Below are 14,188 nucleotides of genomic sequence, written 5' to 3' on the forward strand. Positions count from 1 at the left end.
AGCCCAATTCCAGTTGAGGGAGACTGGAAGGCACAGTCTATCGTCTAGTAAAGCTTGCTCACTAACACAAACAAGCCATGCTTCTCTCTACCCTTCAACAACAGGCTCGACTTGTGGTTGAAAAGGTTTCTTCTCCCTCCTTTCCTCTCTGGCCCCACCCTGCCCTCCCCGGCATGGAAAATTTCAGCTAAAATTGTTCATGAGAGAATACTTGCATGCAGGATAACCTTCCTTATCCACTCTTCCAAATATGTCCAAAGCATTTGAAGGTCCTCTCACAGTAAATGACCCCAGCCTCTGACTGAGAGGGTGTTGTGCTCTTAGCAGGTTGTGGTGAAGAACAGCACAAGGGTTTCAAAAGGCTGAGCAAGAGGTGACGTGGTGGACAGCAGTGCCTTGGAGCCATTTCTGGAATTCGTTGGTCTGTCCCCTCAGCATTCCTGAGGCTGAGCAGTGCAGGGGTGTGTGTGTGTGAGCAAATCTCAGGGTTGGGAGAAAGATGTCTGGGCACTATCAATGTCCAAACAACCCGAAGTCTAGGGTCTTGGGAGGAGGCTTTGGTTTGCACTCTTGGCTCTTTCCCTTGATGAGTTTTTGAGAAGGAGGCAACAGCTAGTGTGGGTGTCTCTGCATTGGAGGAAGGCGATACTGCTGTCAGCAGCATGTACGTTGTTGTTGTTGTTGTTGTTGTTTTAACGACACATGGGGAAAGAGAACAGTTTTCTCCCCCGAGCGCCTTAGCCGTCCCGTTTTGGAGCGCAGGGCTCTTCCCCTCTGCCAAACGCGACAGGGCAAAGGCGGTTCCCCGGGCACCTGCGGCCAGTCCCGGGCCGGGCCCGACACCCGCGAGGAACGGCTGTCGCTCGGCTTGGCGCGGCTCCGCAGGGCGGGCCTGCACCGCTGCCCCACGCTGCGCTGCGCCGCAGCACCGGGCCGGGCAGGGCTAGGCGGCGGGCGGTGGCTCGGCCGGGGCCGCCCCGGGGAGGCCGGCGAGCGCGGCGCTCCGCGGCGGGGCGGGGCACCGCCGTGCCGAGCCCAGCCCAGCCCAGCCGCGCAGCGCCGCGCCGCGATGGAGGGCTCCGAGGCGGCGAGCCTGCTGGGGGAGCGCGGCCTGGGGCGGCTGGCCCAGTTCAAGACCTACCGGCGGCGGTGGTTCCTGCTGGCCGTCGTCAGCCTGCTGAACTGCTCCAACGCCATGGTGAGCGCGGCGCGGGGGCGGCGCCGGCCCAGCCAAGAGCCGTCGGCCGCCCGGCTTCCCCCACCACGGGGAGCCGCTCCCGCTGGACGGCTGGTGGAGCCCCCGCAGCCGAGGGGGTTGGGGGGGACGGGGACCGCGGCGGCGGGGACGCTTCTCCGGAGGGGCGAGGGCGGCCCAACGGCGGGTGGGGGGGCCTGAGGGGCGGCAGCCGGCAGCGACGGGCGTGGCCGGGCAGCCGTGAGGCCAGGAGGAGGCGCAGAGCAGGCAGGGCAAAGAGCCCTCTCTCCTGCCTGTCTGTGCCGGAGCTCTGGAGAGCAACTCTGGCTGCTGCTGCCGCCGCCGCCGCCGAGGGAGGATGCGTGACAGGGCTCCCCGGAGCCAAACCCACCTCCTATCTCTCCCTCGAAGCAGCCAGGCAATCTTCAGGGCGTTGCCCCAGTGCCCAGTCTCAGATCCACGCCTCATCCTTGGAGCACGGGTCTCGGCGGTACTCGCACAGCGCAGAGAAGCCTCAGCCTGGCCGTGCCTTAGGGACCGAATAAGCGGGTTTTCCTTTTGAACTTTGTTTCTCTGGTTACGACTTCGGGCTGCGCACAGGCCCAATTCTGACCGGTGGGCATGGAGGGGTGGTGATGGGGGAAGGGCAGGATGGGGCGGGAGGGTGTGTGTGATCTAGAAGAGCACAGCAAGAAGTACCGCAGGCTCAAGCCAGACCGCAATGGACCAAAATGTGTTCTGGAGCACAGCTGAAATTGCTGCTGACTCCACTTCGCAAACCACAGGAAGGAATAGAAAGCGTTCAGCGTCTGTGAGGGCCACATGTTTCAAACCTAAGAGTAAGAGAACAGTGTTCAAACTCCTTGGGTAGAGGAGCAGGAGTTAGCTCTGCCTTATTGCTGGCCTGTGACAGCAGATTTTTCTGGTCAGAAAGAGGAGCAAGTAGGTTTCCTTTTGGGGTCTGTTGCACATATAGAACAGTATAGGAGTGATTCTGCATTAAACATGCTGCTATGTGAACTTCTTTTTGCCTACAGGTACTTTATTCTGAAAGACCTGAAAAAAGTGGATGCCAGATGACACCTCTGTTGAACAGATTAAAACTGAGTTCAGTAATTACTGAGATAAACACATAAAGTTTCCCCTTACCAAGTCCTAGTATGAAAGATGAGAGGCCCAAATCTTTGCTCACCGAGTCATTGAGGACATTGTTGCTAGTTATCAGACTGATGTAGAGTTATCTATGTGCTTGAGGTTTACCATGCTGTGAATGCAGGCAGCCTGGCAGCCAAGATCAGGCACTGCAAACTGCAAACATTTAAATGCTGTGAAGAAAGAGTAGGTATTCTGTGATGCAAGAGAGCTGGAGTAGAGAAATGGAAAAACATAGTGAGAATTTGGCTGTATATGGAAAACAAAAATCAAAGGTGCCTTCTCAAGGGAAAATCAGTGTGTCTTCCAAGAGTGTAAAAAAGTATCCTGCAGAAAAACAATGTGAAGCCTCACTGCTTGCCTTGCAGTTAAACTGGCACAGCACAAGAACATTATGTAGCAAGAAAAAAACCACCCTGCTAGAAGTGGACAGTGACAGCATGGGTGAAGTAAGCTATGCAAAACCTTTCTAGATGTCTTGTCAGACTTTGACTTTGATGAAACCTTAACAGTGAAACTGAAGAGTTACTTTAAACGGTCCTTTAAATGCATCTGCAAGTATAACTGTGTTCGGAGTCATGTTGCTGAAAACTTTGTAGCCCTGAAAGATTGTACTGTTGTCTGTCTGCTTGGTCTCTTGCCAACTTCCTGACTGTCCACAATATTATTTTCCCACAGTATGAACTTAAGCCAGAACTTCACCACTTCAGAACTGGCTGCTTAATAAATAACCTAGTGTGGAAATACTGTTTCTAAGCCACTACAAAGGTCTGGAATGGCAAGTATGCTGACATATATAGTTGTAACCAAATATTTCCTGATGCTAAAATTTCTCCTAAATGTTACTGACAAAAATCACATTAAAATGGATGGGGTTGTTGAAAAGCCATGAAATCAAAGTGGTTGGTTGCTGTTTAAAAATTCCAGATGGAAAGATTAAATTAGCAGTTCTGTGGTGTGAAAATTGCCTTGCAAGTTAAGATGTGTCCTCAGTTCCTGTGCAGATGTTGCATGCAGCACTTCGTTCTATGTATTCCTGTGTCAGGCTGTCTGCAAAATGCTTGAGGTGAGGACACATGACTTTTGAATTGTCTGACTTAGAAAGAATAGATCACCTCACATGCTGGACCAAGCTTCCAGGACAATGCCTTGTATTCTCCACTCTTACCTATGTACACATACAGTTTTCTATTAGTGGTCTTCAGTGTTACTAAAAATGGCAGACAAGAGACAATCCTGAGAGGGAGAAACTGTCAGTGTCAGCAGGACAAGGTAGAAGCATCTTAACTGCAGGAAAGCACACTTGGTCATGCAGCAAGTGCAGGCTGAGAAAGGAGTATTTCTCAGTTCAGTCTGCTTTAAGATTGTGATTGTGCAAAGCCAGGCCAGACCATGTGGTGATGAGAGGGGCACTCTTCCCTACTTCCTCCTGCTCCACATCATCGTGTGAAATCCATTCTTTAACCAGGGCGCAGTGGGGGAAATATAAGGGAGGCTTTTATACCACCACCAAACAGCTCCTCACTTGAATCTCTGTTTCTGACCTGAGTTTAAAAGCCTCTGTTTCTCCCTGCTGTACAAAGTAGGTACTATTTTACCAGGGATTAGTTCTCATTTCCTAAATACGGCTATTCTGGAAATTCCTAGCTGACAAGGTAGTGTAAGAAACCCTTGCATTGTCTTAAGAAGGCCATAAGTAGACATCAGTGTAATTCACTTGCTGCCTGAAGTCCTGGGCAGAGAGGCTGTTCTGACCACAGCTAAGCTTAGATGATTGAATTCCAGCTGTGTCTTGCAGCACTGCTGGTGTGGGGTGACATAACTATGCCTGCGGTTTTTACCCAGATTTGTTTTGTCAAACTGATGCTGTGGTTTTGAGTGTGTGGGTTTCTTAATCTGAAGACTGCTGAGGCAGATATTTCCTTCCTCGTTGCCTCCCTCCTGTGAAGCTAAACAGGTGGGAACTTTGTGTTGTTTCATAGGAGGAACTTTTTCTTGCCTTAGTGCTGAGAACAGATGGGTGCACAGAATAATGAAACAGACCATTTCCTGCTCTGTTCTGTGCTTGTCAGCATGAGCAAGCTGGGGAGGAGGAGGGGAGCAGAGGGTTGGAACTGGCTCACACTTGGCCGGGCGGTTCCTGACTCACCAGCCTGGAGGACTTCCATCACCTCTTAGTGTACTTGGGAGAGGAGGAGAGCTGTATAAGTGGAGACTGGCGTGCTCCAGGGCAGGGTGCACATGTTCCTCACCCACACTTGTCTGCTCTAGCAGTGCCCCTGTAGATACGCATGCACACACTGCTGCTGCTGCCTGGCTCTTGTGTCCTGGTAGTCCTCCTAAGACCTGTAGAGGCTAAAAGTGACATCAAGGCAGGGATCTGACCTTTCTGAAGATCATGCCTCTGTCCTTACTTCTTAGGCTGCTGTGTCAGCATGGGTGTCTTCAGATGAGGCCAGGTGCTCTTTGCTTCCAGGTTGTGTGGCCCTTTTGACGTTGAAGATGAGGAATCTGGTGTAAGAGCTTCGTAGCCCAGTCCCAGGGGAGGAGAAGGGCAGCCTGCATGTCTCAGAAAGACATCCTACATCACCTTCAAAGCAGTGTCTTGGTGAATGGGAGAGAGCGTGCTGGGACTGGCAGAGCTGCTGCAGGCAGTGCCTGCCTGGGGATTGGTGGGCTGTGCCTGTTATAAAGCAGAAGGTCCCATTTCATGGAATTCATCCCCCTTAGCTCCTCCTTTTTAAGATGTACATAAAAGGTGTTACAGGGACATTGCTACACTGTGCACAGCTATACAGTATGCCAGACAGTGAAGAGCACTCCATATGGCAGCCTTTGCTAGCTAATACCACCACCGACATAGCGAAATGGCTTAATTTCCAGCCACCTGATTGCACGTGCTTGCCATTCTGCAAATGATTTTGCTTTTCACTTTTAGAACCTTGATTTGTTGGTAAAAGAGTAGACATTGGTTAACAGCTTGCCTTTCATGAAAAAACACTTTTGGTACTGCTTCTGGCAGGACTGCACCTGGTAATACATGTGATGCATATATCATTACTGCTCTTTAAGCTCTGAAAATCCTGGGGCTGTGTTTATTTATGCTGTCTTCTGCAGCTCACACCTATTGCTTACCAAAGTGTAGAGTCTGTTTGGAGTCCTGCCTTCAGCCATCACCTTGCTACCATTGCAGACAGAGAACTGGCGGCTCACAGCCCAGCCATAACCTCCTGCAGAAATGGAAGGGAGGGTGAATGTTGGGGTCTCTTGGAATGGGTGGAGGAAAACTGGGTCCTGCAGGTGAAACAGGTCCTGGAGAGTCTGTGTGGGAGTGAAAACAGTAAAGGCAATAGAGTAGAGGAACTGAACCTGGAGAAGGTGGAGATAGAAGGGGAATGAGAGCAGTAGGAAAACTAGAGGGTTTGGGCTGATTCTGGGAGGAAGAGGGCTGGATCCATGTCTGAGAATCAGTTAAGGCTTTACAAGGATATCAGAAAGAGCAACAAAGAAGCTTAGAAATGGGGGTAGGATGAGAAGAGCTGTAACCTGTTTTTGGTTACAGGAGTGCCCAAGCAGGCCTGCAATTAATGGGGAAGGGAGCAGGCAGTCTCTGGGAGGTGCAGGAGAAAAGAAAACAAAATGTCAGCTGGAAGAAAGTTAAAGCAAAGGGAGGGAGAGCTGAAAGTGGAGCCAGTATGACTCCAACATCAGTACCAGCCAGATGGTTTGAGTTTCAGTGCACTTACTTTCCCTGGTGGTCCCACATGCTCCGTTGTTAAAGAAGGTGTGGAGGGGGCTTTCCCGTAATTGAGGAAGTAGACTCTGGGTGGAAAACACTTCTGTCCTTTTCTTCTAGTGATGGGGCATGGCTACTCAATCAGCCAGCGGCATGATGAAAGCAGTGGGAGCTGCAGCTGTACTCCAGTGCAAGCTACAACAGGCTTATGGGTCTTCAGGGGACCTTCTGTCCTCTTCCTCAGTCGCTGTGCCCACTGTGTAGAGCACAAGTTTTTATGGCAAAGAGTGTGTGCTGAGGTATGACTTCCTGCCCAGGCTAGCATGCACTGGAGCTTTTACTGTCTCTAAACTCAGAAATCTCAGTGAGATGAACATGCTTCTAAGGCTTGACCTGAGCTTAGGAGGGGAGAAGAGTGTGGGAACTACAGTTACTGAATTTGGAGAAGAAATGGTGTATGTTATTACAGTAGCTATTTCAACATCCTGCTAGATGCATATCTGAAGGAAGGGAATAGTCCATCCCAAATGCTGAAGAATCAAATGTTGACAACATGAGTGACCATGGCCAATGATATTGGATTATACTACAGCAGGAGCTTTTGTCTGAGAACGAATAATGCAAAATCTGTGAGGTAATGCTAGGAAGTGAGTTTTGCCAAGTATTAGGTGTTGGGGCTCACAAATCCATTGTGGTTGTTTGGTGTTCAAAGGCAAGAATTGCGGTGCTTGAGTGGCTCTGTGTGGGCCTCTGTGTAAATGACTTGACCTAACTATGCCATGGCCCAGGGAGAGGACTGCTGCTGACCTCCAACCTCATCCACTCCAACTTGTTAAGAAGCCCAGCTGTGTTCTGCTGTGGGGACTGCACAAGATAGTTGTTGAGCTGTCAGGGTGTGGGACCGAGCTGGAAGAGTTTGAAGCCTCAGAGACAAGGCATTCCTGATCTGTGCAGTACCAAGCTGGGAATTTTGTCAAAGTTTGCCAAAAGGTTTTTGTTAACTGTAGCCCTGGCAGGGCTCAGAAGAGACGTAAGCCATAGTGGCTGGATGGAAACTGCTTGTCACCATTGCAAATGAGGAAGAGTCATTGACAAGGGGCTGGATTCTCTTCATTCTGCTGTTGTGACCATCCATTGGGCTGCCTTCAGAGGAGCGCATGTGGACATGGACATAGCAGTGCAGTGCATAACACAGACTCTCCTTGATGCCTTCTGCAGCTCACAGTGAGGCTCTAGCTCTGTGTAGTTACACAGCCAATGAAGCTGAGTGCAGCTTGACAGGACTACAAGGGCATATTTCCACAAACTGAGGCTTGCGCAGGGACTGAACAAGTGTGTAGAAAACCCTGCAAGGACAGAGGTGTCTGTTTCTTCTTCCACTATCTGTCCCAGGAGCAACCAGCATTTGGGGGCTGGCATCCCATAACCACACACATTATCTCTCCTCCTGCATCTGTCACCATGATCTACAGTGGGGGACTTTGATACGGGTTTTGGTGTGCCAAAGCTAAGTTAAGACAACGGCCCTTGGGGAGTGGAGAAGAAAGGAACCTCTCTTAGTCTCCTGCATCTTGAGAGGTTGCAGAGCTTAGACCTTGCCAGGAAAAAACCTGCATCATCCTCACCCTGTTCTGCCTCAGGGCCCATGTATTGGGGCAGTCCCTGCATAAGTACCAGCCTTGGCAGTGCAGAGTTTCAGGACCAACATGTAGGATAAGGGCTCTAGCTCCCAGCATAAGAGCTTGCTAACTACTGTGGATGAAGTCATCATAGCTGGGAAAACCAAAAGCAGAAGATGGCATACTCACTTGTATAGTGTGGCAATTTCCTTGTGTTGGCAAAACTCCACAGTGCCATGTCTTTGTTGCAGGGACATTTGGCGGCCACTTTGACCACAGCTACACCTTGAGCTTCATTGCCTAGTTCTTAATTTCTTTGTTAGAGCAATACATGGTAAACAACCCCTGCCTGAATGGAGGCAGAAACATACTTTTTCTCTCCAGACCCATAAAGAAACCCACTTCCCATTCTGAAGAATGCACACAGGCTTGGACAGGCTGCAACCTCCCACCTTCTGTGCTCTCAACATACATGTGCTAGAACTGGAGCTCTTGCTCCGGAGAGAAATACAGGGCAGCCCAAATGCTTGGTTTTCAGCAAGTAATGGTTTTACTGGGTCTAATGGAAACATGCCAGAATGGTTGACCCCAGCTTGCCTAGATGTATACAGCCACTTGAACACAAAATGCTGTGCTCCGGCTTGTGGTATCATTCTGCTAATGATGTCATGCATGGGTGAGCATCTTTGGTGGAGGAACAAGGAGAAGCAAAAATGTAGCTGAAGCTGGCTTACAAAATGTGTCATCTCTTTAATTACACTGTTTCCTGGTACAGTGTTTCATCACCATCACCCCCACCCCCACTCCCTCCCCCTTCTGGAAGGCAGTGAGGAACTGAGAATTGCTGTTGCTGGAAATACATAGCTGAGTTTTGTTTAGCAGCTGTTTAGCATCCCATGATCAAACTAATGTTCATACCTTAGTGATGCTTGTAACATTTAAACAGTTAAATGATTGTAGAAGCTGCGTAAATGGCAAATCCACTCCCTGCCAGACCTTTGATCCCACATGGGTGTGTCTGAGCCCAGCACAGTGACATGAGCTTCATGTTGAATGCAGGAAATTTGGCTTGTGAGCTCCTTTCAGAGAAGAGGAAAGGGCTGTTGCTAAGAATCCTTGCTAGGACACTGATAATACATTCAAAACTTCTCTGTTACTGCCACCTACTTATTGCATTCCTGCTAGGAGAAAAGCTTAGCTAAACAATGCTTTTCATGTGGCTATTCTCACACAGTGACACTAAGAGACAAGAAAAGCCTGTCTCCTCTTCTGCTTCCATTTAATGTGGTAGTTTTTATGGTCTCTAGGATGCAAGAAGTAAATAGGAACACTGGAAATAACATGCAGCAGCGTGTAGGGACACACTTTGCTCCGAGGTTACTCAGGCCCCTTTCCCATTACACATCAATGCTGCAGCTGATGCTGTCTGCGGGATGCAGGCTGTGAAGAGGAAGCTTGTGATGGCAGAGAGGGGTACCCAGAAAGACACAGTGGCTGGAGTTATTTTACAGGAAGGTATTGCTGAAGTTTTTGTTCACATTTCTGCAAACTTTATCATCTTGAGTATTCAGTACATCCACATTATTGAAACCTGTTCTCAGGTTAGGCCTGTCTTTTTGAAAAGCACAAGAGAGGGCATCTTTGCAAAGAATCCACAGAAACATCCTTAAGTTTAGGGTAGTACCCTCATTTCTTTCTTGAGGGCTTGATCTCAGGAACTGATTTGAGGATTAAAGCAGGCCTCATCATTCCCAGAAGAAAACAGAAGCAGACAGGAACCTTATGAAATCAGTGCCTAAAACAAGGTTTACGGAAATATTTTCAGATATGGCACTGGAAGAAAAAGATGGATAGTTATTAAAGAACCTCTTCTGTTTCCCTGCTATGTGTTCTGATGTATTGAATATGCAAATTTCTAGGCCCTTTTTTCCTAACTGTTAAGTGTAGGACAACATGGAATAATGTCTCTCTTGGCTGACACAAAGCAAAGTTGTTCTTGCAAGGCCACATTCAGGGGTAAATACCAGGCTGAGTTTAAGAGGCTCTCTGTTGCAGAGAGAAGATGGCAGCCTCTCTTTTGTTTATGCTAACATAGAAGGATTGCTTGTGGTTTACATCAGGTAAGTGCATGCATCACAGGCCAAACTGTTCACCCTGGGGGCAGAAAAGGTACTGACCTCTGCTTCTGCCAGCTCTCCCAGCAGCAGCACTAGGGGATTGGGGATGAGGTAGTGAAATAGATGAGGTGCTCTGGCCCAAGATAATGATGGCATCAGTGGTAAAATAGTCCTAGCATGAGTAACTGTGGACACTGGGGGTTTGAATTTTTATTACCAGCCTTAACATCCTAATTTCAAGGAGACTAAGATAGTGAGCCCCTTCACAACTCAGCTGGACAGTTTGAGGGGATGCTGAATTTCTGTTCTGGTGCTCATGCTTACCCATCTTTGCTCTCTACACTGCAGCTGTGGCTGACGTTTGCTCCTGTGGCTGATAAGGCAGCTGCCTACTTCCACATTTCCCTGGAGATGGTCAACTGGCTCTCAATAGTGTACCTCCTCATCTCAATCCCATTTGGTCTGGTGGCAACATGGGTTCTCGACAGCGTGGGGCTCAGATCTACTGTGAGTTGAACTGTTCTGTGTTCTTGAGGGCATTTCACCTAGAGATAGCAGCAGCTGCACAAAGCACTGACATGCATCCTGTGAATGGGAGTCTTGCCAAATGCTGCAGAGGATGAGCACATTGAAAGCTCTGTCCATCCTAGTTCAGTAATAGCTGTCATATCATCACCTCTGTGCTGGGGAGCAGTGGGAAAATCAGGATAATGTTGCATCCCTACTTGTCTTTTCTTGCTTCAGTTTTTATTGTCTTAGGCAACTGACAGGGACAGATTCTGTGAGCTGACTCTGTGACCCACCCTGCTGTGGGTAGGGTTTGCTATGGAATAGCGTTAGCACAGCTATTTTCTTTGCAGGGTCAGTTTAAGGAGCAGTAGGGCAGGGTGCACGCAAGGGACCCCTGTCAGCTCAGAGCTTGGTCTATGCTAAGCCAGCGTGGGTACTGTAGACAGTCTTCCCAGAAGCAAGAGTTTTGTGGAATGCGGTACTGAAACACGAGCATGCTAGTGGTACAGAAGAGCGTTTGCAGGTTCCATATGCTGGATGACTCATTGCCATGATCTTTGGATTGTCACAGCAAAGTATGGGTCATGGCACAAACTTGCAAACAGCGTGTAATTAGTGAACTTTGGATTTCTCATCAATTCCATGACAGTGTCTGCTGTCTTGCATAAGCTACATTGGGGCATAGTTGTCATGTGGGGCCAGGACAGCCAACTTGCTCATTAAGGAGACAAGTAACTCACTGTTGGATCAGGAGCATCTTGCAGTGGCCCAAAGGAGTGGGGGTGGTCTGCAGACAACTTGCCATTCATTAGTGATTACTAACACCGTGTCTCCTGTAGTGCATCTGAGACTCTGCTCATGCAGCTCTTTCACATTAAATTCTGCCCTCTGGACTTTAGCACACAACCCCTGGCTGTTTCTGCTTGCTGCAGGTGATCCTGAGCGCGTGGCTGAACATGATGGGTAGCGTCATCCGGATATTCAGCGTCCTGAAGTTTCTGGGCTTGGATTCCCAGAGTTACTGGTTCCTATTTACTGGGCAGTGCCTCTGTGCACTGGCACAGCCCCTTATCATCTTTTCACCGACAAAACTGGCAGCGCTATGGTTCCCAGACCACCAGAGAGCAACAGCAAATATGATCGCATCAATGTGTAAGTGACAGCTGCAAAGTAATATTGCTGCCACCCAGAACTTGCTAGCATTTGTTTTCCATTCAGATGCAGCAGGCAGAGTAAACCCTCCATACTACAGTCATTTGGCCTTGCAAATACAGCTGTGCCCAAGAGTCTCATAGCCGTGTGCAATAAAACAGTGCCTTCAAGGCCCCACAAGACAGGCAGGCATTTCCATGCTGGGGAGCAAGAAGTGGGCATAAGCCACATCCGAGTGCAAAGTTCAAAGTAAGCCACCCAGGATCCCAACCTTCTTCCTCTCTGCCATGACAAGGTGATCATCTTTGCCTACATATCATAGAGGTCATGAATAGCCCTCACTGTTACTAAATCTAAAGTCTGTAATGGCCTCAGTTCTGCAGCTTGTTAGGAAGGTGTCCAAATTTCTTGTGATGCCAGTGTCACAGTTGCCAAATTCTGTAACTGGATAGAGGTGAGGCTGCAGCAGCAATTTTATCCACCAGTTTGTCCAGTAGCAAGGCTGAGCATGTATTCCCCATTGATATGTATGCACATACAGATAAAATATACTCAGCTGGCCAGACAAACATGTTGGGGATGCTAAATGCAGCAGGACTACCCATGCAGAAACCACATCTGCCTTGCGAAGTGCCTGGAAGCTGGGAAACTGGAGGCGAGGCACCAGGTACACTTGCTCTAATCTCATTCCTCTCTTGGCCCCTTTGGGCCCTGCTAGAGACAGGATACTGCACTTCACAGACGTGTTTCCTCCCTCCATGTGACATTTTCCCCCAGCATCCCAAAGAAATCTCTTTCTCCTTTCTCCAAGGACTTGATAGGTGCCCCAGAAGCTGGACTGGCTCACTGGGTCCAGCTGGGAAATCTCACAGTACCTACATGTGCAGTCCACTTGCCCTTCCCTCAAAACAGCCAACAGCCGCCTTCCCTCCTCACTGCCTTGGAGTTGTGGGGGAGGGGTAGGCATGGGAAAAAGGGCAGTATAGGAGCACCCCTGTACAGCTTTCCCAATGGTGTTGCAAACCCAGAGCATGGGCACTGTTGGTTTGCAAGCGTGGATTTATGGTGTCAGAACAAATAAATTGTTTTTGCACTGCCTTCTCTACAGTAGGGTGGACCTGATGGCTCGCCTTGTTTCCCAGGGCTGAGATAGACCTTCACCTTCCACTGTTGTCAGTGTGGTGCTATACAAGTACTACCAAGGACCACAGGGCCCTCAGTCCTTCACTCCCCTAAAGGACCCCAGCCTGCAGACAGCTTACTCTTTTTAAGTGAGAGAAAAGTCAGACCAGCCAAAGAGCAATTCTTTCACGTAGTGTCCTCAGTCCTTACAGGACCAAATGGATCTAACTATGGGAAAGAATAAAACTGAAGAGCAAGGAACAGTGGAAACCCAAGACCTGAAGCTGTTCAATCTGTGACATGTTGAGGTATCAGTGTGAGGACTGAATGGGCTGTGATTATTATCTGCTGCAACATAGGGATATTGCTGTGTAGAGGGCTTCCATTAATAATGCTTGGTAATACCCATTACTGTCTGCTGTACAAAATCAGGATTTCATTTCAAGAAATTTTAAATATTGCCTAGAAGGAGCATCTCCCACAGCCCCAGTCATTTACTCCAGTGGTTAATTACCTTACTGACAAACATCTACATGTTACTTCTCGTCTGACGTTCTTCGTTCCCCAGCTATTCAGTCTCGTTGCACCTGTTTGTCAGGTAGTTATAGACAGTCACCTCTTCTCTCCTTTGTCTAGAAATACTGAACGGCTCCAACCCAATCACTTTACAGGCACATTTCCCTTTGCCTCTTCCCAGTGTCTGCCTGTTGCTCACATGAGCTTTTTCTCTCAGCTTGCTCCAGTTTATCAATACCCATTTCCTTTGTTAATGTGACAGCAGCACTCAGCATTGCAGTACGGTTGGTATCAGTGCTGCACACAGAAACTGGCCCTACAGCCTCCGGTCAGTATCCCCACAGGTCCTGTTAGTGCCTCTGGGTAGGCTTCCCTGTGCTTGTGTGCAGACAAAAATGGACCCTGCATCCAGGAGCCTCCTGAGCAGCTGAAATCACTATGACTCAGCTGTGCTCTTGAGTATTTATTGTATCTTGGTCTTCCCCATCCTTTGTAGACTTACAGAGAAGCAGCGCAGGGCCAAGAACTGATCCCCTGTGAAGACCATGATAAATTCTCCTGTGTCAGGAGAAGAAAGTCTTGTCTGAGTCCACCAAAGTGGCCTCTGCTTTGCCCATGGGATTTTTCATTTACTATGTTCTGTCAGCATGTCATTTTCTGCCCACTGCTGAGTTTTAGTTCATTGGCATCACTGTCCAGAAAACATACAGCCCCACTGCAGAGTACTGCAAGCTAATCCACCAGGACCCCTAGACCATAACATACAGTTGATTAACTCAGTGATCTCCTTTCCAGTCTTAGTCTAGGCTCATATAATTTCTCTTCCCAGGAAGAGTAGGTGTCTGAAACCCTATAATTACTCAGATAATCTCACTTAGCAATTTCAAATTTACCCTAATGCTCTCATTTCCACAGCTTACCCATACCTTCTGGAACTGCTTCAGTGTGCGGCAATACCTGACAGTAGTTCCCAGGCAGTCCACTACAATGCCCAGATGCATTTTACCCCAATGGAGAAGCTTTAATCCATCTCCTTGGAAGCTGTTGTTTAACTGTGTCCATGTACTTA

General features: G+C 48.7%; 1 protein-coding gene across 4 annotated transcripts in view; it reads left to right on the top strand.

Moving 5' to 3' along the window:
* The first annotated feature begins 1,036 nt into the window (after nucleotides 1-1,036).
* The window catches only part of SLC49A3 (solute carrier family 49 member 3), a 32,468-nt gene continuing 19,316 nt past the window's right edge, over nucleotides 1,037-14,188 (top strand). For 2 of the 4 annotated variants that reach the window (XM_049796341.1, XM_049796343.1), the window contains exons 1-4: nucleotides 1,037-1,198; nucleotides 10,168-10,326; nucleotides 11,262-11,481; nucleotides 12,023-12,148. In XM_049796341.1, the coding sequence (XP_049652298.1) occupies nucleotides 1,070-1,198; nucleotides 10,168-10,326; nucleotides 11,262-11,481; nucleotides 12,023-12,148 (634 nt within the window). In that variant the 5' untranslated portion in view covers nucleotides 1,037-1,069. The remainder of the gene's footprint in view (nucleotides 1,199-10,167; nucleotides 10,327-11,261; nucleotides 11,482-12,022; nucleotides 12,149-14,188) is intronic. The other 2 variants (XM_049796342.1, XM_049796344.1) reach the window with 1 other exon arrangement.

The sequence above is a fragment of the Accipiter gentilis genome, chromosome Z (assembly GCF_929443795.1).
Source record: "Accipiter gentilis chromosome Z, bAccGen1.1, whole genome shotgun sequence".
Taxonomy (NCBI): domain Eukaryota; kingdom Metazoa; phylum Chordata; class Aves; order Accipitriformes; family Accipitridae; genus Astur; species Astur gentilis.